General features: G+C 39.6%; 1 protein-coding gene across 19 annotated transcripts in view; it reads left to right on the forward strand.

Annotated features, from left to right (window-relative positions):
* Positions 1-27,134, forward strand: part of OSBPL1A (oxysterol binding protein like 1A) — a 237,763-nt gene that overhangs the window by 149,279 nt on the left and 61,350 nt on the right. For all 19 annotated transcript variants that reach the window (XM_060310976.1, XM_060310977.1, XM_060310974.1 and 16 more), the window contains one exon: positions 19,540-19,696. In XM_060310976.1, coding sequence (XP_060166959.1) covers positions 19,540-19,696 — 157 coding nt within the window. The remainder of the gene's footprint in view (positions 1-19,539; positions 19,697-27,134) is intronic.

Below are 27,134 nucleotides of genomic sequence, written 5' to 3' on the forward strand. Positions count from 1 at the left end.
CTTTTTGTGTCTTTGTTCCTCATCTTCCCCCAAACCCTGCATTTCCCTTAAGGACAGAGACCTTGTTGTCTTAACTTTTGTATTTCCTCTGTTGCCCAGTACAAAACAAGTTCATTGGTTGATATGATGTGCAGCAAATTGGGTACCACAGAGTATGGCTGTTATTAAACCCCTTCTGTATGTAGTATGGTACAACACTCTGGAGAAAATCTAAGTAGTGCCAGGGGCTCTTACTCTCGTTTTGTGTTTATAACATTAAAAAATTATCCAGCAGGGTTTCCCTGGTGGCGCAGTGGTTGAGAGTCCGCCTGCCGATGCAGGGGACACGGGTTCGTTCCCTGGTCCGGGAGGATCCCACATGGCGCGGAGCGGCTGTGCCCATGAGCCGTGGCCGCTGAGCCTGCGCATCAGGAGCCTGTGCTCCGCAATGAGAGGCTGCAGCAGTGAGAGACCTGTGTACCGCAAAAAAAAAAAAATTCACTGTAAAACCATGTGCATTTTGTACTAGTGTTGAGAGCATGTCCTTAACCAGACACACTTACCCAGTGCCCACTGTGTGCAGTGCTTTGCCAGGCATGGCACTACCAAGGGAAAGAAGATCCAGTCCCTGAATCAGGGTTTCGTAGCCAGTCCAGGGGAAGAGGCTGAGCATGGAAAGATGGGCACAATGTGACGTGAAAAGGGTTTGGGCCTCCAGCCCACCAGAGCTACTCACTCCCAAGATCAGCCCCCGGAGTTTGCCGTTCTCAGTGACTATATCTACGCCGTCATCTCAGTTTTATACATCCCACAATCTAACCACTGTCTCCTGTCTTTCAACCCATTCTCTTAAAAACCCTGATCCCAACATTTCTTTGACCAACCACAGTGTCTTCTCCATGTTTTCACTGTTCCTCTCCGCTCGTGTCCTTGTTCTGTCCTTACCAGCTCAGATGGCGCGGGCTGTCATATAATCGCCCCCCTGCCTTTCTCTCCCTGCACTGTGCTCACCCAGCCCATCCCTCCCCTCCTTCCGCACCGGTGCTCAAGTGACTGGCCACGCTGGCAGCTCTTGCTTGAGACCCACAGCTGTTTAATTTCTGTGGTGCCCTTTTGCTGCCCAGCAGTCCTATTTCATTTCCCTTGTCAGTTCCTTTTACATGCTTATTTCATACTTTTCTCACTTAAAATTTCTAATACCTTCATCCTCTGTCCTGCTCCATCGGAGGACATTATTTATGTCACTGAGAAACTCCTCGTGTTTCCACTCACATACCTGGCTGTGTACATGTGTGGGCATATTCTGCTTCTCTACATCGAAGAATGTTATGTCCCTAACTGACGCCAGCCCCTCCGTACGTGCCTGGGATCCCAGTGCCTCTGACTTACATCAGGACATTAATGTAGCTCCTTCTTTCTCCCAGGTAATCAGTTATTCCTGATGCCCATCAGCTATCTTATCTTTCAGAATGCTGTATCTTACACAGATACCTTTGATCCACATCACTTTCCTCTTCTAGAATTCTTTCTTGAACAGCCTCTATTTATGTTTATTCTCACGATTCCCCTGCAGCCGCTCTCGACTAAATCACCGCCGTCCCATACTCAGCTGCCTAACTGAGTGATCCTCTCTCAGTTAGCATCTTTGTCGGCCTTTCACCAGCACTTAAAGTTGTTGATTCCTCCTTCCTTCCAAACACTTTCTTTACTTGCTTTCCAGAGTGCCAGTCTCTTTTGATTTTACTTCTCAGTTCCCTTTGCTTGTCGTCTTGTATCCTTCTGACTTCAGATGTTAGCGTGTCTTGGGGTGCAGGCATTGTTTTCTACACTCGCCCTTTAGATCCTTTGTACTCAGAGTGTGGTCTCAGGATCAGTAGCGTCACCTTCACCTGGAAGCTTGTTGGAACTGCAGAGCCGCAGGCCCCGACTCAGACCTAGTGAATAAGAATTTGCATGTTTTCAAATCCGTAGGGGCTTCATATGGACATTAAAGCTTGAGCAGCTTGCCTTGCACGAGCTCATCTGGTCCCATGCCTGTGAATATTGTCCAAATTTTGCTAAGTCCAAAACTTTACGTCTCTAGACTCAGTCAGTCTTGCCCCCTGAATTTCAGACTCCTGTCTGTCTACTTGGCACATTCACTTAAATATCTAATGAGATCTCCAAGGTGTCTTAGAATGTCCAGAAGAGAATTCTTGATTTCTGCTCACAAGCCTGCCCCTCCTGTGGTCCATACTTTGGTAGATGGAGGATCTGTCTTTCAGTCCATCAACATTCACATTCAGTCCATCAACAAATTCCGTCAGCTCTACCTACAACATATAGCAGAGTCTGACCACTTCTCATCATTCCACTCCCACCACCCTGGCCCCCATCATCTCTCACCTGGTTTCTGACAGGGGCTTTCTGACTGGTCCCTCTGCTTGCACCCGCGTCTCCAGCAATATTTTAAATAACAGCATTCAGAGTGATCGTTTCCAAACGTGAATCTGTTCATGTCAGTTCCCTGCATGGAACCCTCCAATGGCTTTGCTTCCTGGCTGGAATAAAAGCCAGAAGGCCTCGTTCTGGCCATCTGCCACCTTCTGAGATCTGCTCTGTCCTCCTCACTCACTTCCTTCCATCACTGGCCTCAATGCAAGTTCCTGGACTTGCCAAGCATGTTCTCTTCTAGGCCTTCACTTTCTCTCTGCCTGGAGCTCTCTAATCCCAAATGTCTACAGTGCTTACTCCCCCACTTCCTTCCTTTTTCTGCTCAGAAAGACCTTCACTGTATCATTTTCTATCCTTTTTCTCTTGCCTTTAAAAAACCCAAAAAACAAAAAACAAAAAATACAGCATCTTTCACACATAATGTTCATTCATTTGTAGATCTTCTACAAGTAGAATATAAGCTCCTCAGTGAGAGAGGCATTTTGCTTAGTGCATGGATGCATCCCAGCCCCTACACTAGTGCTAGACAGACGGAGAAGGAGGCGCTCAATACATATTTATTGAACAAGTAAATGAATTAGCGTCACCAACTCATACGTAAGGAGTGTTACGGAAATTCAGAGGAGAGGCAGCTAACTGCTTGGGAAAGTTGGGGAGAGCATCACAGAATAAGTGATGCTTGAGGGGTGTTGTGAAGAGTCAGGAAGGAGTTCTCCAGACGGATAAGATGGTGGTCAGATATGCTTTGTGGAACAAGAAAACACATGCAAAGGTAGAGAAAAATAGTTTTCAAAGACATCATGAAAATGCACTATGGCTGAGGCAGGGGTGAGCGTATTGGATGCTGAGAAATAGTGATGGGATGAAGCCAAGAAAGTAATTTAGAACCAGCTTGTAATGAGTCTTGTGATACGATTCTGCTGAAGATTTTTCATTTTAGCCTGTTAAGTGGTGGGCAGCCGACAGACGTGATTAAGTATACAGAGTGATGTCAGATTAGTATTGAATATTTTATAAAGTTTTTTTTTTTTAGTAAACATTGTGGAATTTTTATAATATTCTTGCATTATATTAAGAATTGGAAATTCAAAGAAAATAAGAATAGCTATGCTAGCTATGGTCCCTACTTAGGAGTTGACATTCTATTAGCATATGAGTATTTTAGGAGTAAAGATTGATTTGAGGTCCTAGTGTCCTAGATGAGAGGTGACAGGAATTTCCATAAAAGCAACTTAAGTGAGAATGGGAAGTTTCAGTTCCTCCCTTTATTGCTTTAATGAATACGTATCCTGACCTTTGTCCCTCAAGGAAGCCTGGCTGACTTTCTTGGCTTGATGAAATCCCTGCTGTAGGCTCCCCATGCATCATAGTCCCATAGCATTTCCTGTAGTTGAAGTTTTCTATGCTTATGTTTTTTTGTCAGCCCTGCCACTCAACCAGACTGTGAGTCCCTTAAGGAACTTTGCATCCCTAGCAACTTGCATAGACTTTGGCACCTGTTAGGAGTTCAGATATTTGAGTGAATAAAATTTGGGGAATACATTTTAAAGGCTACGTTGACTGAACTTGAAGACCAGTTGGTTGTGGCAGATAATGATGTGCTGAGGATTTCCACCTATTTACTGAAAATTCTCACTTTGGCCCAAAGCATCTCAAACTCCGTATAGTGGAAACTGGACTTGTCATCCTGATCTGCCCCCTTGTATATGCCCTGTCTTGGCTAATGGCATCATCATCTACCCACCATGCAAACTACAGATGTGAAAGTCATCTCTTACCCCCTTTCCTCACACCCTCCCCATATCTAAGTATCTAGTTGTCTTCTTTTTTCTTCCTATTTTCTGCCCCAGTATTCACTGTCGGGGCCTTAGTTCAGCTTTTGAGCCCACAGACTTTGTCTTCCCACTTCTGGTCATTATCCCTGCCAGCCCATCTTCCACATCGCATGTTGTCAGGTGCGGTGGGCAGAAAAATGGTCCCCCAAGGATACGTTCACCTGCTCATCCCAGTAACCTGTAACCTTTTTTTGGAAAAAAAGATCTTTGCAAATGGGATTAAGTTAAGGAATTTGAGGTGAGATCATCATGGATTATCTGGGTGGGACCTAAGTGCTGTCACAAGTATCCTTATAAGAGAAAGGTAGAGGGAGATTAGACCCACAGAGGAGAAGGCAATGTGAGGATGGAGGCAGAGATTAGAGTGATGTGGCCACAAGCCCAGGAAAGCTGGAAGCCACCAGAGGCAAGAGGCAAGGAATGGACTTTCGTTAGAGCCTTCAGAGGGATGGTGGTCCTGCAAACGCTTGGGTTTTCGTTCATTGAAACTGATTTTGGAGTTCTGGCCTCCAGAGTTATGAAAGACTACAATTTTGTTGTTTTAAGCCACCAAGTTATGCTAATTGTTATAGTGGCCATGGGACACTGATGTGTCAGAGTTATCTGTAAAGTGTAAAATGGATCTTATCACTCCCTGGCAAAACATCCAAAGACTCTCCATTACTACAGATTCAGTGTAAACTCTGTGATCTGACCCACGTTTAAGCTTCATCTCTGACGACCACATCTTTTCCCTCTGGCTACTCTCCTCTCTAGCTATGCCAGATATTCTTAGACACACACCTTGTTCTTTCAGGTGTGGGACTGTTGCTCTTCCCCTTACACCTGATATTCTCTTTTCCTGCCTTAAATTCTTAGTCATCATTACAGCTCAGATGTCGTCTCTGCCTGGAAACTTATCCTGGTTCCCCTGAGAGTGACTTCTTCACGTATTCCCACACTTTGTATAAACATATGTTTACTTGCACGTCTTCCGCTAGATTGCACTTTGCATATTTGGAGGGCGCCACCCATATCTCATTAATCTTTCTAAACTGGTTCAGCGACGAGCCCTTTCTTTACCAGGTACATGGTAGGTATTTGGTAAGTGTTGATTTATTAAACTGAAGTCACATGAAAGAACTTTCTGTTATAACTGTGGATTATTCTATGACTGGTCTTTAGTTCTAGAATATTTTCTTTGTAGAGTGAATGCATAGGTGACCTTGAAAATGATTTTAAAGATGTCAACAGGACAAATTGGGAAGGTCTGGATTTAGTCACCCAAAATAGATACACATAAGTTTTTCAGTAGCCCACACACAAATGTTTTGAATAATTCTTCATCCGCAGTTACATGTGCAGATTTTGCAAGTTGGGGAAAACCATAGTAGATTTAGTTGCTTGGGGAAAAGCCAGTACTTTTAAGAAACTGTCGTAATCAACACTGTACCATTTGGCCGATTGTGACCTTGCACCTCATTCAGGGAGGATATGTCTAGAATGTCTCTGACTCTTGTTGCTTGCTGCCACCATTCTGTTTCAAGCTTTTGTCACTTCCTCAGTAGGTTATTGTAGCAATCTCTTGGCAGCCCCTTCTGGACTCACCCGGATTTTCTGTTTACAGTTTATTTTAAATGTGGTAGGTTTCATTGATTTTCCTTGTGTGCTTCGTATTTACTACGTTATTTTTGAGTTTACAGGATTGTACATTAAAGCTAAATAAACATTTGGCGCTGATATTTTAAGCTGGGGTTACTTTGGGGTTACTTTGGACATTCTTAGAAGATGCCTAGTTCTTGGGAAAGCATAAACAATGAAGGTATTAAATTGAGCGTGTGTGCCTTCTGACTATTTCCTGTTACCTTAAGTAACGGGGAGGGGCTATTTGGACATTATCCACAGTTCTTCCACATCTTGCTCCTTTGTACTATTTGTTCTCAAGTTAGTTTTCAGAGGTCATGTTAAAATACTTATCGGCATAACGTAAGAATTGTTGGCATGTTTATATCATTAATTTTATGACCTCTTTCAGCCTTTTAATAGGAGAAACTCAAAAAAGTAGGATAAAGGTAATGATCCTCTTAATGCTGAAGTTTTTTTTACACCACTTTATTTGAGGTATGATTGACATACAAAAAGCTGTACACATTTAACTCATACAACTTGATGAGTAAAGTTTTAAAGCCACGTAAACCCAGTCACAGCCATTGGCTTCCAAGCTGTTTGGTTGAAAGGGGATAGTGTTCAATCTGAAATGTGTTCGAAATTATTTTAAATCCCAGTGTGGTCAGAGCTTTTAAGTTTCTGGGCCACCAGAGATCTGTGAACAAACTTTCTATTAATACCACTGTTTTAATCAGGCAAAGATTCTGTCTACCTTAAATGCTTGTACATAGCCTAGAGCATTTATCTTGTAAAATACAGCCTGTTTTTCAGAGTGATGTTATGACACTTTTTATATAAAATATAATTAGTAATTAAACCACCTGAATCCTTTTTGGAAATAGATGGGAATAAACAAACCCACGAGTAAGTACAAACTAAGTATTCCATTTCCATGTATAGTCATTACATAGGGCTATACAGATTTTCCTAACTGCCCATTTAAAGTTCAGTGAATAATGTAAGGCTATTTTATAAATCCCTTACCCTGTTTTTCAGGGATGGATTGAAGCATCCTGAAAATTTTGTGTGGCTCTACTTAGTATAGAAACACAGATGTTCGTAAGGGGAAAATGCAGTGAGAAATAAAAGGGAAAATGAAAGGCTAATTTTGTCTGAAATCTAGGTGTGGATACTGTTAACATTTCTGCTGCTGTATTCAAAAATACATCTGTATAAAAATCCACCAATTTTTCTCCATGTCTGTGTGGCTTTCTTTCGTCACTGGCATTGAGGTGAGAGATGACAGGACCAGAATATAGACCATGCATCCAGCATGATAGGTCTTTGGCATTGGCTTGACAGGTTTTTGTTTGCTTTTTTGTTTTGGGTTTTATTTGGTTTCGATTTTTATTGTGGTAAAATAAACATAACACCTATACCATTTTAACCATTTTTAAGCATGCGGTTCAGTGTCATTAAGTACATTTTTGTCCAACCAGCACTGCTGTCCATTGCGAGTACTTTTCCATCATCCCCCAATAAAACTGTACCCATTAAACAGTAACTCCCCCCCCATTTGTTTGTTTTTAAAGCATGTACGTACAGTTCCCTTACTATTATAACCACCATATAAGGTGTTAAGCACACTCTTTCCAATACTTTATGCTTTCCACTGAGGCATTAATGTATTGCCCAGAAACACTGAATGGTAGATAAGGTCTGGCCTATTTGATATTCGTATGTGCAGGCAAAATTGAAAAACCTGTTTTAAGATTGCATTATCACCTCAGCAGCACTAAGATCTATCACTTGAAAATTACTCTTATGAGCCAGGTACACTCCATTACTGGGTTGCCTCAGGCCAAACAACCAACAGGGAGGGAACCCAGCCCCACTCATCAGCAGATTAAAGTTTTACTGAGCTCTACCCACCAGAGCAACACCCAGCTCTACCCTCCACCAGTCCCTCCCATCAGGAAGCTTGCACAAGCCTCTAAGATAGCCTCATCCACCAGAGGGCAGACAGGAGAAGCAAGAAGAACAATTCTGCAGCCTGTGGAAGCAAAACCACATTCAAAGAAAGATAGACAAAATGAAAAGGCAGAGGACTTTGTACCACATGAAGGAACAAGATAAAACCCCAGAGAAACAACTAAATGAAGTGGAGATAGGCAACCTTCCAGAAAAAGAATTCAGAATAATGATAGCGAAGATGATCCAGGACCTCGGAAAAACAATGGCGGCAAAGATTGAGAAGATGCAAGAATTGTTTAACAAAGACCTAGAAGAATTAAAGAATGAACACCTAGAAGAAGTAAAGAACAAATAGATGAACAATACAATAACTGAAATGAAAAATACACTAGAAGGAATCAATAGAATAACCGAGGCAGAAGAATGGATAAGTGACCTGGAAGACAGAATGGTGGAATTCACTGCCGTGGAACAGAATAAAGAAAAAAGAATGAAAAGAAATGAAGATGGCCTAAGAGACCTCTGGGACAACATTAAACGCAACAACATTCACATTACAGGGGTCCCAGAAGGAGAAGAGAGAGAGAAAGGACCTGAGAGAATATCTGAAGAGATTATAGTTGAAAACTTCCCTAACATGGGAAAGGAAATAGCCACCCAAGTCCAGGACGTGCAGAGAGTCCCAGGCAGGATAAACCCAAGGAGAAACATGCTGAGACACATAGTAATCAAACTGACAAAACTTAAAGACAAAGAAAAATTATTGAAAGCAACAAGGGAAAAATGACAAATAACATACACAGGAACTCCCATAAGGTTAGCAGCTGATTTCTCAGCAGAAACTCTACAAGCCAGAAGGGAGTGGCATGATATATTTAAAGTGATGAAAGGGAAGAACCTACAACCAAGATTACTCTACCAGGCAAGGATCTCATTCAGATTTGATGGAGAAATCAAAAGCTTTACAGACAGGCAAAAGCTAAGAGAATTCAGCACCACCATACCAGCTCTACAACTAATGCTAAAGGAACTTCTCTAAGTGGGAAACACAAGAGAAGAAAAGGAGCTATGAAAACAAACCCAAAACAATTAAGAAAATGGTCATAGGAGCATACATATTGAAAATTATCTTAAACGTGAATGGATTAAATGCTCCAACCAAAAGACACAGGCTCGCTGAATGGATACAAAAACAAGACCCATATATATGCTGTCTACAGGAGACCCACTTCAGGGGCACATACAGACTGAAAGTGAGGGGATGGAAAAAGATATTCCATGCAAATGGAAATCAAAAGAAAGCTGGAGTAGCAATACTCATATCAGATTAAATAGACTTTAAAATAAAGAATGTTATAAGACACAAGGAAGGACACTACATAATGATCAAGGGATCAATCCAAGAAGAAGATATAACAACTATATATGCACCCAACATAGGAGCACCTCAATACACAAGACAACTGCTAACAGCTCTAAAAGAGGAAATCGACAGTAACACAATAACAGTGGGGGACTTTAACACCTCACTTAAACCAATGGGCACATCATCCAGACAGAAAGTTAATAAGGAAGCACAAGCTTTAAATGACACAACAGACCAGATAGATTTAATTGATATTTATAGGACATTCCATCCGAAAACAGCAGGTTACACTTTCTTCTAAAGTGCACACGGAACTTTCTCCAGGATAGATCACATCTTGGGCCACAAATCAAGCCTTGGTAAATTTAAGAAAATTGAAATCATATCAAGCATCTTTTCCAACAATAACGCTATGAGATTAGAAATCTATTACAAGGAAAAAAAACGTAAAAAACACAAACACATGGAGGCTAAACAGTGTGCTACTAAATAACCAAGAAATCACTGAAGAAATCAAAGAGGAAATCAAAAAATACCTAGAGACAAATGACAACAAAAACATGATCCAAAACCTATGGGATGCAGCAAAAGCAGTTCTAAGAGGGAAGTTTATAGCAATACAGTCCTACCTCAAGAAACAAGAAAAATCTCAAACAATCTAACCTTACACCTAAAGGAACTAGAGAAAGAAGAACAAACAAAACCCTAAGTTAGTAGAAGGAAAGAAATCATAAAGACCAGAACAGAAATAGATGAAATAGAAACAAAGAAAACAATAGTGAAGATCAATAAAACTAAAAACTGGTTCTTTGAGAAGATAAACAGAATTGATGAACTTTTAGTGAGACTCATCAAGAAAAAGAGGGAGAGGACTCAAATCAATAAAATTAGAAATGAAAAAGGAGAAGTTACAATGGACACTGCAGAAATACAAAGCATCATAAGAGACTACTACAGGCAACTCTATGCCAATAAAATGGACAACCTGGAAGACATGGACAAATTCTTAGAAAGGTATAAACTTCCAAAACTGAACCAGGAAGAAATAGAAAATATGAACAGACCAATCCCAGGTAATGAAATTGAAACTGTGATTAAAAATCTTCCAACAAACAAGTCCAGGACCAGATGGCTTCACAGGTGAATTCTATCAAACATTTAGAGAAGAGCTAACACCCATCCTTCTGAAACTCTTCCAAATAATTGCAGAGGAAGGAACACTCCCAAACCCATTCTATGAGGCCGCCATCACCCTGATACCAAAACCAGACAGAGATACTACAAAAAAAAGAAAATTACCAGTATCACTGATGAATGTAGATGCAAAAATCCTCAACAAAATACTAGCAGACGGGATCCAACAACACATTAAAAGGATCATACACCATGGTCAAATGGGATTTATCCCAGGGATGCAAGGATTCTTCAGTATATGCAAATCAATCAATGTGATACACCATATTAACAAATTGAAGAATAAAAACCGTTATGATCATCTCAGTATATGCAGGAAAAGCTTTTGACCAAATTCAACATCCATTTATGATAAAAACTCTCCAGAAAGTGGACGGAGGGGGGACCTACCTCAACATAATAAAGGCCATATATGACAAACCCACAGCAAACATCATTCTCAATGATGAAAAATTGAAAGCATTTCCTCTAAGATCACGAACAAGACAAGGATGTCCACTCTCGCCACTATTATTCAACGTAATTTTGGAAGTCCTAGCCACGGCAATCAAAGAAGAAAAAGAAAAAGGACTCCAAATTGGACAAGAAGTAAAACTGTCACTGTTTGCAGATGACATGATACTATACATAGAGAATCCTGAAGATGCCATCAGAAAACAATTAGAGCTAATCAATAAATTTAGTAAAGTTGCAGGATACAAAATTAATGCACAGAAACCTCTTATATTCCTGTACACTAACAACGAAAGGTCAGAAAGAGAAATTAAGGAAACAATCCCATTCACCGTTGCAACAAAAAGAATAAAATACCTAGGAATAAACCTATCTAAGGAGGTAAAAGTTCTGTACTCAGAAAACTATAAGACACTGATGAAAGAAATCAAAGATGACACAAACAGATGGAGAGATATACCATGTTCTTGGATTGGAAGAATCAATATCATGAAAATGACTATAGTGCCCAAAGCAATCTACAGGTTCAATGCAATCCCTATCAAATTACCAATGGCATTTTTTACAGAAGTAGAACAAAAAATCTTAAAATTTGTATGGAGACACAGAAGACCCTGAATAGCCAAAGCAGTCTTGGGTGAAAAAAAAACGGAACTGGAGGAATCAGACTCCCTGACTTCAGACTATACTACAAAGCAACAGTAATCAAGATAATATGGTACTGGCACAGAAACAGAAATATAGATCAATGGAACAGGATAGAAAGCCCAGAGATAAAGCCACGCACCTGTGGTCAACTTATCTATGACAAAGGAGGCAAGGATATGCAATAGAGAAAAGACAGTCTCTTCAATAAGTGGTGCTGGGAAAACTGGACAGCTACATTTAAAAGAATGAAATTAGAACACTCCCTAACACCATACACAAAAATAAACTCAAAATAGATAATAGACCTAAATGTAAGGCTGGATGCTCTAAAACTCTTAGAGGAAAACATAGGAAGAACACTCTTTTACATAAGTCACAGCAAGATCTTTTTTGATCCACCTTGTAGAGTAATGGAAATAAAAACAAATGGCACCTAATGAAACTTAGCTTTTGCAAAGCAAAGGAAACTACAAACAAGATGATAAGACAACCCTCAGAATGGGAGAAAATATTTGCAAACGAATCAATGGACAAAGGAGTAATCTCCAAAATATATAAACAGCCCATGCAGCTCAATATTAAAAAAACAACCCAATCCAAAAATGGGCAGAAGACCTAAATAGACATTTCTCCAAAGAAGACATACAGATGGCCAAGAAACACATGAAAAGCTGTTCAGCATCACTAATTATTAGAGAAATGCAAATCAAAAATACAATGAGGTATCACCTCACACCAGTTAGAATGGGCATCATCAGAAAATCTGCAAACAACAAATGCTGGAGAGGGTGTTTAGGAAAGGGAACCCTCTTGCGCTGTTGGTGGGAATGTAAATTGATACAGCCATTATGGAGAACAGTATGGAGGTTCCTTAAAAAACTAAAAATAGAATTACCATATGACCCAGCAATCCTGCTAATGGGCATATACCCAGAGAAAACATGCATCCTAGTGTTCACTGCAGCACTATTTACAATTGCCAGGTCATGGAAGCAACCTAAATTTCCATCGACAGACGAATGGGTAAAGAAGATGTGTTACATTTATACAAAATGGAATATTACTCAGCCATAAAAAGGAATGAAATTGGGCCATTTGGAGAGATGTGGATGGATCTGGAGACTGTTGTACAGAGTGAAGTAAGTCAGAAAGAGAAAAAGAGATATCGTAAATTAATGCATATATGGGGAACCTAGAAAAAATGGTACAGATGAACTGGTTTGCAGGGCAGAAATAGAGACACAGATGTGGAGAAATAGAGACACAGATGTAGAGACACAGATGTACAGACACCAAAGGGGGAAAGTGGCGGGGGGCGGTGGTGGGATGAGTTGGGAGATTGGGATTGACATGTATTCATTAATATGTATAAAATAGATAACTAATAAGAACCTGCTGTATAAAAAATAAAATTCAAAAAAAAATTACATGGTCAGGCTTCACCTTAAGCAGTAAGCCTCCACAGGGACTATGCTTTGCTACTTAGGTAAACACTTTAGAATTTAAATATATCTGGACCCGTGGGTCTCCAAATGAAATGATACTCTTCTGGAGGCGTATTGGCGTGACTCATGCATTGGAGGCATAGAAGTTGAGGATGGCTCCTTATTGCCCACAAACTAAGTCCAAGCTATGTCTCACTCTATACATAGTACTAGAAGTAACTGAGCTTTTGTTCTTTTTTTTTTTTTTTAACATCTTTATTGGGGTATAATTGCTTTACAATGGTGTGTTAGTTTCTGCTTTATAACAAAGTGAATCAGTTATACATATACATATGTTCCCATATCTCTTCCCTCTTGCATCTCCCTCCCTCCCACCCTCCCTATCCCACCCCTCCAGGCTGTCACAAAGCACCGAGCCAATATCCCTGTGCCATGCGGCTGCTTCCCACTAGCTATCTAACTTACTACGTTTGTTAGTGTGTATATGTCCATGACTCTCTCTCGCCCCGTCACAGCTCACCCTTCCCCCTCCCCATAACCTCAAGTCCGTTCTCTAGGAGGTCTGCGTCTTTATTCCTGCCTTACCCCTAGGTTCTTCATGACATTTTTTTTTTCTTAAATTCCATATATATGTGTTAGCATACGGTATTTGTCTTTTTCTTTCTGACTTACTTCACTGTGTATGACAGACTCTAGGTCTATCCACCTCATTACAAATAGCTCAATTTCGTTTCTTTTTATGGCTGAGTAATATTCCATTGTATATATGTGCCACATCTTCTTTATCCATTCGTCCGATGATGGGCACTTAGGTTGTTTCCATCTCCGGGCTATTGTAAATAGAGCTGCAATGAACATTTTGGTACATGACTCTTTTTGAATTTCGGTTTTCTCAGGGTATATGCCCAGTAGTGGGATTGCTGGGTCATATGGTAGTTCTATTTGTAGTTTTTTAAGGAACCTCCATACTGTTCTCCATAGTGGCTGAACCAATTCACATTCCCACCAGCAGTGCAAGAGTGTTCCCTTTTCTCCACACCCTCTCCAGCATTTATTGTTTCTAGATTTTTTGATGATGGCCATTCTGACTGGTGTGAGATGATATCTCATTGTAGTTTTGATTTGCATTTCTCTAATGATTAATGATGTTGAGCATTCTTTCATGTGTTTGTTGGCAGTCTGTATATCTTCTTTGGAGAAATGTCTATTTAGGTCTTCTGCCCATTTTTGGATTGGGTTGTTTGTTTTCTTGTTATTGAGCTGCATGAGCTGCTTGTAAATTTTGGAGATTAATCCTTTGTCGGTTGCTTCATTTGCAAATATTTTCTCCCATTCTGAGGGTTGTCTTTTGGTCTTGTTTATGGTTTCCTTTGCTGTGCAAAAGCTTTGAAGTTTCATTAGGTCCCATTTGTTTATTTTTGTTTTTATTTCCATTACTCTAGGAGGTGGGTCAGAAAGGATCTTGCTGTGATTTATGTCATAGAGTGTTCTGCCTATGTTTTCCTCTAAGAGTTTGATAGTTTCTGGCCTTATATTTAGGTCTTTAATCCATTTTGAGCTTATTTTTGTGTATGGTGTTAGGGAGTGATCTAATCTCATACTTTTACATGTAGCTGTCCAGTTTTCCCAGCACCACTTATTGAAGAGGCTGTCCTTTCTCCACTGTACATTACTGCCACCTTTATCAAAGATAAAGTGTCCATATGTGCATGGGTTTATCTCTGGGCTTTCTATCCTGTTCCATTGATCTATCTTTCTGTTTTTGTGCCAGTACCATACCGTCTTGATAACTGTAGCTTTGTAGTATAGTCTGAAGTCAGGGAGCCTGATTCCTCCAGTTCCTTTTTTTGTTCTCAAGATTGCTTTGGCTATTCGGGGTCTTTTGTGTTTCCATACAAATTGCGAAATTTTTTGTTCTAGTTCTGTGAAAAATGCCAGTGGTAGTTTGATAGGGATTGCATTGAATCTATAGATTGCTTTGGGTAGTAGAGTCATTTTCACAATGTTGATTCTTCCAATCCAAGAACATGGTATATCTCTCCATCTATTTGTATCCTCTTTAATTTCTTTCATCAGTGTCTTATAATTTTCTGCATACAGGTCTTTTGTCTCCTTAGGTAGGTTTATTCCTAGATATTTTATTCTTTTTGTTGCAATGGTAAATGGGAGTGTTTTCTTGATTTCACTTTCAGATTTTTCATCATTAGTGTATAGGAATGCCAGAGATTTCTGTGCATTAATTTTGTATCCTGCCACTTTACCAAATTCATTGATTAGCTCTAGTAGTTTTCTGGTAGCATCTTTAGGATTCTCTATATATAGGATCATGTTATCTGCAAACAGTGACAGCTTTACTTCTTCTTTTCCGATTTGGATTCCTTTTATTTCCTTCTCTTCTCTGATTGCTGTGGCTAAAAGTTCCAAAACTATGTTGAATAAGAGTGGTGAGAGTGGGCACCCTTGTCTTGTTCCTGATCTTAGTGGAAATTCTTTCAGTTTTTCACCATTGAGGATGATGTTTGCTGTGGGCTTGTCGTATATGGCTGAGCTTTTGTTCTTAATCAAGAAGTTAGTTTTTATCTCGAGGACACTGTAAATCATGTCACTGATCGTGTTTCCTCCTTTGCCTCTGAAGCTAGAATGCTCAGAGATGAGCTGACGATTTGCCTCTAGCGGGGGATAGAACTTTACGGCGTGGAATGGGATACTACCTCATTCCCGCTTCATTTTATACCCTCTTTTCCCACTGCCTGCCGTTGATCTTTATTCATCCTGAGTAGTCAGTTTCATGACTGATTCATAGCTTCATTTCCCCCCAGCCGCCCTGTCACCACTCCTTTCTCGCGTCTTCTCCTCCCACCTTACTGAATGCTCAGTCTTTCCTCCCTGCCTTGCATCATGCTGCTCCCTTATGCCTGGAACAGCTCCTCTGTTGTAACTCCCTCCTCCACCCCCAGTCTTACTGCTTGTCAACTTAGCTCAGCCGTCAGTCACAATCATCTCTGGATACCCAGTCCTTCACTGTGTGAAACTGGCTGTTCCCTCCTGTGTGGCCCACTGCCCCCATCCAGACTTACGCTGCTGCACCGGGAGTAATTCAGTGAACTGATGTTTTCACAAAACAGTCTACCTCTGCTCGACCATGGACAGGGACCACATCTCACTGTTCTTTGAATCACCTACCATGCCTTGCGCCAAATAAAGGAGGGGAAGAATGAAGTAAGCAGTATCAGATGTGGTGGACGAGTCATGATAAGAAATAAAAAATGATCATTGGACTAACTTTGCAGTATGGCGGTAATTGGTGATCTTCGCTAGAGCCCTTTAGGGGAAGGGTGGGCATAGCCTGATTATATTAGAGGGGGAAGGAGGTTGGGAGCAAGGTAGAGAGAAATAAGGGTTGGGGGGAGGGGAGAGGTGGATGAACAGGGAGAGAGAGACTAGGAGAGGGGGCAGAGAAGAAGTCAATTTGCTACCCTTGGGGGGGAGGGGAGGGGAGGGGAATGATAAGGGTCTGTACTGCCACCTGATAGCGTGTCCCTAGGGGTAAGCACAGCGCTCCTATGATTGGTGAAGGTAGTAGGTCTTCAGCTTGTGTTCAGTAAGTTTAAATCTTTTTCTGAGTAAAGTCTTTGCTTCATAGAAGTTCTTACTGCCTTACCTCTTGTTTGGTGTTTATTGTATATCTGCTTTTTGTTAAGAATTTTCTTTGGAAATGGATTAGTCCCTGTCTTATGATTTGTATCCCTTGAATAGCAAACACAGTATCCTGTGCAGAGTGATGTTTAATAAATGCTTGAGTGCTTGAGGTTTTTTGCTTCAGTGCATTTTGGTTTTCATGACATCTAAATTATAAAGTAATAATGCATCTTGATTAATACTAACCAATGCAGACAGGGTTATTTTGTTTGGCTCTTTAAATTCTTAATTTTTTCATATGAAACAAACTTAAAAATGTGAAAGTGAAAAAACCACCCGATCTTCCCCCCAAGACCACTGTCACCCTCTTTGGTTCAGGTTGTGCTCATGCCGCTTCCTCTGAACAACTCTTCCCTCACCTCCACCTGAGCACCATTCTCATTGTTTTGAGATTTACCTGTTGTTCCACCGTAAGCAGATAAGGTAGGGGGTCCCCAAAGAAAACGAACCAGGCATGGCTTTCTTGACATAAGAGAAGCCATTTTTAGCCTAAGCCATTTTGTGATCTAAGCCTGGCCACAGTGCTTGCCCTTGAACAGGTCTCAGTGATTAATGATCTTGAGGGAACAAAATAATGCAGGAACAAACAGGACTGTTACCAGGCAAGAGAAGTTGCTGTAGCAAAGATAATAAATCAGTTGTAAAGACTCCCAGTTCTGTTTTCAGTGGTAAAGATTAGCCTGAAACACTTTCTTGAGCTGTTTTACAGAATTCAAATGGCGCTCCTCTCGAGCCTGCAACCAACCACCAGATCAACTGTTGACCTTTTCTGACCCTCATGACTTCAATCAGCTAAAGCTTGGACTCTGTCAACCTTTGCCTCAATTCTCTTTTGAATTCTCCTCTGCTCAAAACCCCTTCATGAATATGCATATACTGCCCAGGCCCATTCATGAATATGCATGCACCCTTAGTGTAAAACTTCCCCAGTCTTGCTGTTGGGGAGACACTGCCTTGGGAAAGATCCCCGGTGTTCTCCTTATTTCCTGCAAGTAATAAATCCTTCTTTCTCCCACTCTTTGGCTTGGTTGTGTCTTTTTGCTTGACACCCACCAAGAGAGACGAAGCCAGTTTTCAGGTAATACCACCTCTCCTATATCCTTTCCTGATACCCCTTTGCCTACCCCAGCAAATGGACTCTTCCCCTCTTTGCCTCACTGTGCCCTAGACAAACTTCTGTCATTTCACTGCTCTCATTTGGACAGATATGTTTACCTGAACCAGATCTTTCTTTAAGGCAGAATAAAATTAATTTTTTTTGCTTATATTTTAGAGTTGTAAAATGGTATCCTGATTATTTTGACTTATCACTCTGTTAAAAGTATTTTTCTATTTTATTAAGTTGCTTTTGTAATTGTGATTTTAGCAGCTGTGTATTTCATCTAATGGATGACAGTCCCCTGTTACTGGCTTTGCAGGTTGTCTTCACTTTTGGGGTTTTTTTTGGAATTTTGGAATTTATTTTTTTATACAGCAGGTTCTTATTAGTTATCCATTTTATACATATTAGTGTATATATGTCAATCCCAATCTCCCAAGTCTTCAGTTGTTTTTCATAAAATATTGTCACTGCCTGCCAAAATTGACAATGAAAAATAAATATTGCTTTAAACTTATTATTAAAATCTCTCTTTCTTTGCTATATGGTATATGTCACAACAAAGCTATATTTTCAACTCTGGTAAAGTTATATTTACAGAAGATAAAAATAACTTCCATAGCATTGAGTCTTTTCTGCAGGTAACTTACACCATTTAGACAGTCCAGAGTTCAAGGTGTGTTGTCCAACCTGCAGTGGTACTTGTCCAACAGTTGTTACTCGTGAACCTAATGTGATAAAAATAAGAGCCCATGATTTTGGCTGAATTATAGAATGCAGTTGGGGGAAAAGAAGTACTAAATAATTTTATTTCCTGAACATCTTAGCTATAATACACACTAAGCAGATGGTTGAAACTTTTATTTAAGGGAGGTTACTTGAATGGGTGTGAGTGCTTCCCTAGAGCAGAGGACGGTTGCCTGTATGGTCATCTGCTTACGGAAAGTTAGACGTTACCTGGAATTTACATTTTAATAAAAGCATAGGCATCATTTAAAGTTTTCTAGAGATTGGATGGCTGCTACTGTGAACTGAAATACGTAGAGCGTTAAACAAGTAAGCGGGCATACTTCTTAACCCCGTAGTCCTTCCTCGCCATCACCAGAGCACCCTGGAGATGCTGAAAGGAGATGAAGGATGTGAGTGTGCCTGAAAACTGTAGCGTATTGTACGCAGATAAGTTGTCCTTTTATTCCCAAACAGGCCGATGGCTCCACGCTGAATGCATAGGCAGTTGGGAATGTGGCATTTCCATCCTAAAAACACCCGCCTGATAATTAGATTTTATATGGCCACTTCAGACTTCAGCTTTTGAGAATTTAAATAATATAATATCAGAAGAAGTGTTTTTTAAAGTAGTTAAAAATTACCTTTGCTTTGGTGTCTGTAGTATCAGATGTAATTTATGCTTCCCCCAAGTACAGCCACGGTAACTTTTTCTTTATACATGAGTTTAAAAAATTGATTGTGTTTTTAAAGTTATGCTTAAGGTGCTTTGAAAGGGAAGATGAAAGTAGAAATTTTTTCAGGGGGAATACCACTGAATATAATTTCTTTAAGAATTAGGTAATCTCTGGACGTCTCTTTTAGTGTATACAATCTAACAGTTGTAAGTTTATATAATCCTATATCTGTTTCCTAAATCCACTTTAGCCTTATTGGGTGCAGGTTCTTTGAAATCCCTGAGGAGGAGTTAACAGATGCATTGTTGAAGGACAAAGTAGGCTGCTTAAGTTTCAAAGCCTGATGCGTTAAGGGAGAGATCCATTGTTACGGAAGCCTCACACCAAAGTTCAGTTCATTGACTGTGAACCTGCTCTGCCACAGATTCCGAGTCCGAACGGTCCCTGAGTAGATTGGAAGCAGTGACTGCGCACTGCTTTGAAGAGGAAGGAGAGCACCTGAGGAGTAGAAAGCACAGAATGTCCGAAGGAAAAGACTGTGGTGGTGGAGATGCTCTCTCCAATGGCATCAAAAAACACAGGTAGGATGGCCTTTAACAGTGAACGTTGCTGCCTTTTTATTATCAAGTGCATTTGCTTTTGTAAAGAAAAGTATGCGTTCTCTTCGTTTTTGCTTTTTCTCTCTATTGAATATTTATATTGCTCCATCACCTCAAGGAAAGGATTTAGCTTAAGTACTTTGTCCATTACAAGAAGAACATCATCTGTAATTGTAGGAACTAAGCACAAAACTTGGTGTTAGATACCATGGTTTTAGGGGAACATAAATCCTTCAGCTGGCGATGTAGAAAGGCTCTTCAGAAGTGCCTATTGAAAGTGATGCTGAGTTCTTCTTTTCAGCATACATCTTTTATGACTCTGCCTCCCAATGCTATTTTAGTTTCTAGTCATTTGATCTTCTTGTTGGTTTTATTGAGAGTGGATGGTAATATTGCCTGCTTGTTGATACAATTTAGTTACATTTACACAAAGACTTTTATTAAGACCCAGGGTTTGTTGAACATAGCCATTTTGTACTGTCTAATAACATTAGTATTTTTTTATTTGCTTGATGATTTAGTCCTAGAGATTGTCCCAGATTAATGAGATGTCACAGACACTAGAGTTCTCTGGTTTCACACAAGTTTATAGACACAGTGCCATGTGTGCATGCTGGTATTCATAGGGTACAATATTTTATCAAATTATCAGTGGAGAATAAATCCTGTTGTCATTGTAAAGAGCACTTTTGGGATAAGTAGTTATTAACCATTAATTTCTACAGAATGGTTTTTTATTTAATATTTGTAGATTTGTGTAGCTCTAACCCCATTTCTGTACCATGAATCTGGCTACGGTTGGTCTCAACTATTGTCCTACTGAAAAATTGTACATATCACTTCTGATGTATATGTATCACCCCTTGTTAACAAAAAATGTTTCACTTTGTACTTATTTTGAAAAGATCAGTGAGTTTTAGGTAACTAGCTCAAACCAGAGTTTTCTTCTCTTTGGTTAGAGGGTATCTTCTAAACGTGCTCGTTGATGGCTATCTTTTGATGGAGTTTACCATTGCAGAGTATGTGGCGAGCTGTGAGGGCCCTTCCTCTCTTCTGTAGTTACTGTCAGCTCCTTTGTGGTCAGGGGCTAAGTTCTGTGCAGGGCATAAGGTACCTAACAGGAAACCTGTCAGGTCTCCCAATGTCTAAAAAGAAGATAGCCTTTAACCATTTAACACATACCTCGTTACAGTCTAATGAGAACACATGTGACGTATGTTCGGAATGTTCAGAGATGCATAGAATCGTTAAGGTATCTGAAGGAACGCAGTGCTTCATAGATGCTGTTATAGCCTATGGCTGAGGAGGATTTCTCAGCTTTTAAGGCCCAGGAGCCCTTTTGTGTGTGTGCTGTAATGCATCATAGGAGGAGTTATTTTGCATCTGACAGAAATTTATTATACTATATTCATACATTCTGTGTTCCCTTTTAATTAGTCAAACCCAGAATGGCACAGATGTGAAAGTTAAGATGGAACCGTTCAAAATTCGGAATGAGGATAGGTCACTAAGAAAAACCACAATGCAACTAGATAGTGACATAACCAGAAAAGTTAAACTGATGTACAAGATGCAACTTATGAAACCTACAAATGTAATAAAATATTCTTTAGCTATTTAAAAGTGGATAATTTAGGAAATTGTCAGCATTCAAATATGTGGAAAAACATAACAGTTTCCTATTTTAAAAAATAGGCATTATAGGAGGTTTTTTTTAAGCCTTTTTGTTTTTTCATAAAGCTCTTCTCTACACAAATAAACAGGGCATATGCCACATAAAATTTAAAAGTTTCATTTTGGGATGGGAGAACAGGTAGAGTATTCAATGTTATCAGGTCCCTCTTTCCTGCGCCCTAAGTTGCACTGTAAGTAAACTGGGCAATTATTATATTAATATTAAGAGTAATTTGAATTAACAGTAATTTTGGTGATATTTTAGAAAAGCAAATGTATGTTGCATGGCCGGAAGTGATCATGAAATTTATTTGAGGCCTTTTGTTTTACCTTTAAAAGTCGTGTGAAATTTGTATTTGACCTTGTCATATGTTTCTGTTTTCTTGAATATTGAAAAATAATTTACTCACCACTTACTTACCTTTTCCATAAAAATCTTACCTTTCTCCCTCATCCCACATCACCACCTATCCTTGGGATAAACACACTTAAATTTGGGGAGATGGGAAGAATATGGATTATAAAATTTAAAAGAGAGAAATGCGTATTTTATTTTTTTTATTGAAGCAGAGTTGATTTACAATGTTGTGGCAGTCTCTGCTGTACAGCAAAGTGACTCAGTTATAAGCATACAGACATTCTTTTGTTATATTCTTTTCCATTATGGTTTATCACAGGATATTGAATATAGTTCCCTGTGCTGTACATGAGAATCTTGTTGTTTATCATTTCTAAGGATATAATAGTTTGCACCTACCAACTCCAAACTCCCAGCCCATCCCGCTCTCTCCCCCTCCTCCTTGTCAACCACAAGTCTGTTCTCTATGTCCGTGATTCTTTTTCTGTTTTGTAGACAGGTTCATTTGTGCCATATTTTAGATTCCACATGTAAGTGATATCATGTGGTATTTGTCTTTCTCGTTCTGACTTACTTCGCTTAGTATGATAATCTCTAGTTGCATCCATGTCACTGCAAATGGCATTATTTCGTTCTTCTTTATGGCTGAGCAGTATTCCATTGTGTATATATACCACATCCTCTTTATCCATTCATCTCTTGATGGACATTTAGGTTGTTTCCATGTTTTGGCTATTGTGAACAGTGCTGCTGTGAACATAGGGGTGCACGTATCTTTTTGAATTATAGTTTTGTCCAGGTATATTCCCAGGAATGCGATTGCTGGATCATATGGTAATTCTATTTTTAGTTTTCTGAGGAACTTCCATGCTGTTTTCCATAGTGGCTGCACCAACTTACTTTCCCACCAACAGTGTAGGAGGGTTCTCTTTTCTCCACACCGTCTCCAGGATTTGTTATTCGTAGACTTTTTAACGATGGCCATTCTGACTGCTCTGAGGTGGTACCTCATCTTCGTTTTGATTTGCACAAGAAATGTGATTTTAAAACGGGAAAAGAGAAGCCTTACAAGTTATAGTTCCTATGGAAAATATTAAATCATGGCTTAACTAATTTGCTGACAAGATAGAGCTAGGGTTTTCAACCATTGTTGTTTTTTAGCCGTGGAACCATTCATGCAACGGAAGTTTAGTATGGAAACTATTAAAACCTCACCCACCCTCAGAGACTGATGAGGGTCCCATAGAGAAGGTGTGTCCCCTCCTCCCCAGTCTCCCACTGCAGTTGGAATCACCATATCTATTTCATGTCCTTAGCCAACAAAAGTGTTTAAGCTTTACTTTCTGCAGTATGTATTATGGAGCAGCAGGTTTCCCCCAGACTCTGTTTCTGTTCCTGTTGAATGTGTCAGCACAAGAGTACCTAGGAGAGTGCCTGCCCCATGGGAAACACTCAGTAGAAATGACCTCTTTTAACTCTGCTTACTCTCTTTCTCCTCAAAAATGATTTGATTTGCTCTAAAGAACCTCTGCCCTCTTGTTTCCTTTTCTACCCCATTATCATAGGGTGACATCATGGGGTGCAGTTTGAAAAATCTCTGACCCAGAGAATCATAAGCTATAATGTCATATTAATTTAATATAAAACCAACTATGCCAGACTAATTGAGTTTATTTGTATGATAATTAAAATACAGATATTATGGATCTTTAATCCATCCTATGTGATAATTACCAACAAAATAATTCTTCTGTTAACGAACTAGGTAAATTAAGTCATCTCTTAAATAAAAGTTTGGGCTAAGGGAACTGAGTTCTCTTCTCACTCTGAAAATCTTGTAATTGCTAACTGAAATCTTGAAAAAATGGTTTTTCTACCTTACTGAAGTTCAGAAAACTTCCGCAATGTCTTTTAATATGATGAGACCTAGGAAAAAAGTGTTTTATGTTTTTCATTCACTCTGAGTTATTGATGTGCCGTGTACTCTGCTGGCCAATGACCTTTACTGTGGTGCTGTACATGTCTTTGGGCTTTTAGGTTAGTTGTAGAGAAATATCAATAGAAGGCATTAGGATTTTATTTAAGACCTAGAACCAGAAACACTGCAGAGGTCGAGAATATACAAAATAAATGCGCCATTCTGTTGGCACGTCTTTCTTCTTTTTTCTGGAAAATACATTCAGTTGCTTTGTGGAACGTTAGCCTTCACCATACTGGTCAGGTTTATGTTAACAGGGCTTCTTGTCATCTCGGTGCTCTGTATTCCATAGGATCGGTTCTCTACCCTTGGACCTAATTTATTACATTTATCCTGAGCTCTCATCTTTTAACTTTTTAGCAGTTTGACCCAAGTTGTAATTGGGGAAGATGTTGATATTTATCTCATCTGGACGTCATCTCATCTGGACAGATGTCAAGATACTCGTGTAGAACAGATTAGTCAGAATCTGAAATGTTGGAGCCATGCTATGATTCTATAAATTGTATTCCCAATATTAATAGATTAAAAGAGAAAAAGCATATGATCATCCTAAGAGATAAAGAAAAAACATTCAATGAATTTAAACAGTCACTCCTGATTAATATAAATGTCTTAGCAAATCACAAATAGAAGAGAACCTCTTTAATCTGGTTAAAAGTTGCAACAAATAGGGCTTCCCTGGTGGCACAGTGGTTGAGAGTCCGCCTGCCGAAGCAGGGGACACGGGTTCGTGCCCCGGTCCGGGAGGATCCCACATGCTGCAGAGCGGCTGGGCCCGTGAGCCATGGCCGCTGAGCCTGCGCGTCCGGAGCCTGTGCTCCACAACGGGAGAGGCCACAACAGTGAGAGGCCTGCATTGCAACAAATAAATACTTGATAATGAGATATTAAAAACAGTTCTTCTACTGTCAAGAATAAGACAAGGATGCTTGCCATCATCTTTTCTGTTCATCATTGTTTGGAGGCCATACGCAGAGACATAACACACCCCTGAAATTTAGAAATAAAGCCGTAGATGTTTACAGACAAATTATTATAGTTAGAAAGTTTGGCAAGGTTGCTTTTATATAAAATCAGCTAACTACATTCCTATGCACCATCAACGGACAGAAACTGCGATTAAAACTAGGGGGGAAAAGATTTTAGAATAGCTATTAAAAAGTCACTTACCTAGGAATAAATCTTAGCCAAAAAAGTGTAACAATAAAACTTCCTGAAAGATATAACACTTATCAAGAAGGAAGAGTGTCATAAATATGATTTGCCAAATTGATCTGTAGACTTGGTGTACTTTTAATTAAAATTGCAAGTCCTTTTCCTTGGAAGTTGAAAAATGGATTCTGAAATATATCTTTAAGCACAAGGGCTTTGAAGAGCCAAGATACCTCTCAAGAACCTGGTTTGGGGGAGGGAAGGCATTTGCCTGACTAGATGTCAAGATTGATTGCAAATCTTAAGTGCAGAATTGTCCTGCAGGGAAGACTAACCTGAAGAATGGAAGTAAAAGGTCCCAAGACTCAGACATATGAGGAAACCTGGTGTATGTAACAGAGGCAACATAGCAGATCAGGGAGGGAAGGAACAGACTGTTAGGTCAGTGGTGCTGGGAGAATCATTTAATACAGAAAAAAAATTTTAAAGGAAATGGACCTCTATTTCATAAATATAAATTAAATTCTAGGTGAACCAAACACAGATGTGAAAAGGCAAAACTTAATAAAACTTTCACAAGAAAATATAAAAATATCTTTGCAGTTTTAAAATAGGGAAGGGTTTCTTACAACAGAAATGTGATAAGGACTAAGTTTTATCTGACTGTAATTAACGTACTTGTTCTTGATGTGTTTACCTGAATAAAAGCCTTGCATTCTTTCATATATGTGACTAAGAATCTTAAAGGTTTAGTTTGCTGAAATGGTAGATTATGACTCCAGATGCTTGCTTAGTTTACCCTTTGTTTATCCTTCATGACTGCTTTAGAATTGAATTATTAGGTGACCAAATAACAGCTGTCTTCTGTGTGTGAAGAATATACTGACAAGTTGAAGTCAAACAAAAAAGGTTGAGAATATAAGCTAAGACAGTATCTTCCAAGAAGTAGGATTATATTAAGAAAAGGTTGTTAGTTGTAAATAAAAATCACTCTGACTACATGTGACACCCGTCTCCCCCCAAAAACGCATCTGGAGATCCCTTGACCAGTAAGAGGGAGTGCCAGCTCAGCAGGTGCCGGGCTAGTCAGTCAGCAAAGAGTTCAAAGGATAATGTGAAACGATAAGCAAAAACCTTATCTAGGAGTAACAAGCTGGTAGGCTGCGGGTCACTTCGGGTATGTCAGGAAGGGGGGTAAAAGGTGGTTTGAGTCTAGATTCATAATAATTATCTTCACAAAACGAAGTGGACTTGCTGAACTTACTGCCAGGAAAGACTCTAGGAAAACGGAGGCGTCTTTCTATAGAATTCACCTCTTCCCGCCCAAGTTTTAAAAGCGGATGGAAGAGGAGGTGCTCTTTTGGAAGCAGGGGCCAAGGCCCGTCTCCTGATCTTGCCTCTGACCCCTAAAACACTTCTTTGGGGCCTGGGGCTCTTTAAAACACGGTTGGAAAAACACAGACTCTTTCGAGCTTAGCATTCTGTAAGCAGAAGATGGTGAGATGCACTTTCACCTGACTCCGAGGGCTCATTCTATCTATTCTAGATCAGTGGTTTTCAGGGGCAAACGAGAGCAGATTTCCAGGGCAGCTATAATCTGTAAAGATATGCTTGAATGAACAAAATAGCAAACAGCTAATGAATTTGTTGTTTGCCTAGGGTATGAAGAAAAATAAAGAATATATTTTCAGGCATATAATCCCATTTTTCAACTTTCATGCAAATTTTCAAACATGCATACAAATAGGATAATATAATGAACTCTTCATACCCATCATTCATCTTCAACGTTTATCGTGTGCGCAACTTTATTTCATCTGCAGACCTCCTCCATCTCCCATCCCCCCATAATTTAAAAAATTATTTTTAAAATTATATCAAATCCAAGATATATTGTTTCATTTGTATATATCTTTAAAACACTGGGACTTGTATTTTTTAAATTAAAAAAATTTTTTATTGGAGTATAGTTGATTTCCAATGTTGTGTTAATTTCAGGTGTACAGCAGAGTGAATCAGTTATACACGTATCCACTCCTTTTCAGATTCTTTTCCCATGTAGGCCATTACAGAGTATTGAGTAGAGTTCCCTGTGCTGTACAGTAGGTTCTTATTAGTTATCTGTTTTACATATGGTAGTATGTATATGTTAATCCCAGTCTCCCAATTTATCTCCCCCACAACCCCCTGGAAAGCGTAAGTTTGTTTTCTACATCTGTAACTATTTCTGTTTTGTAGGTAAGTTCATTTGTACC

This window comes from Globicephala melas, chromosome 13 (genome assembly GCF_963455315.2).
Source record: "Globicephala melas chromosome 13, mGloMel1.2, whole genome shotgun sequence".
In the NCBI taxonomy this organism is placed as follows: domain Eukaryota; kingdom Metazoa; phylum Chordata; class Mammalia; order Artiodactyla; family Delphinidae; genus Globicephala; species Globicephala melas.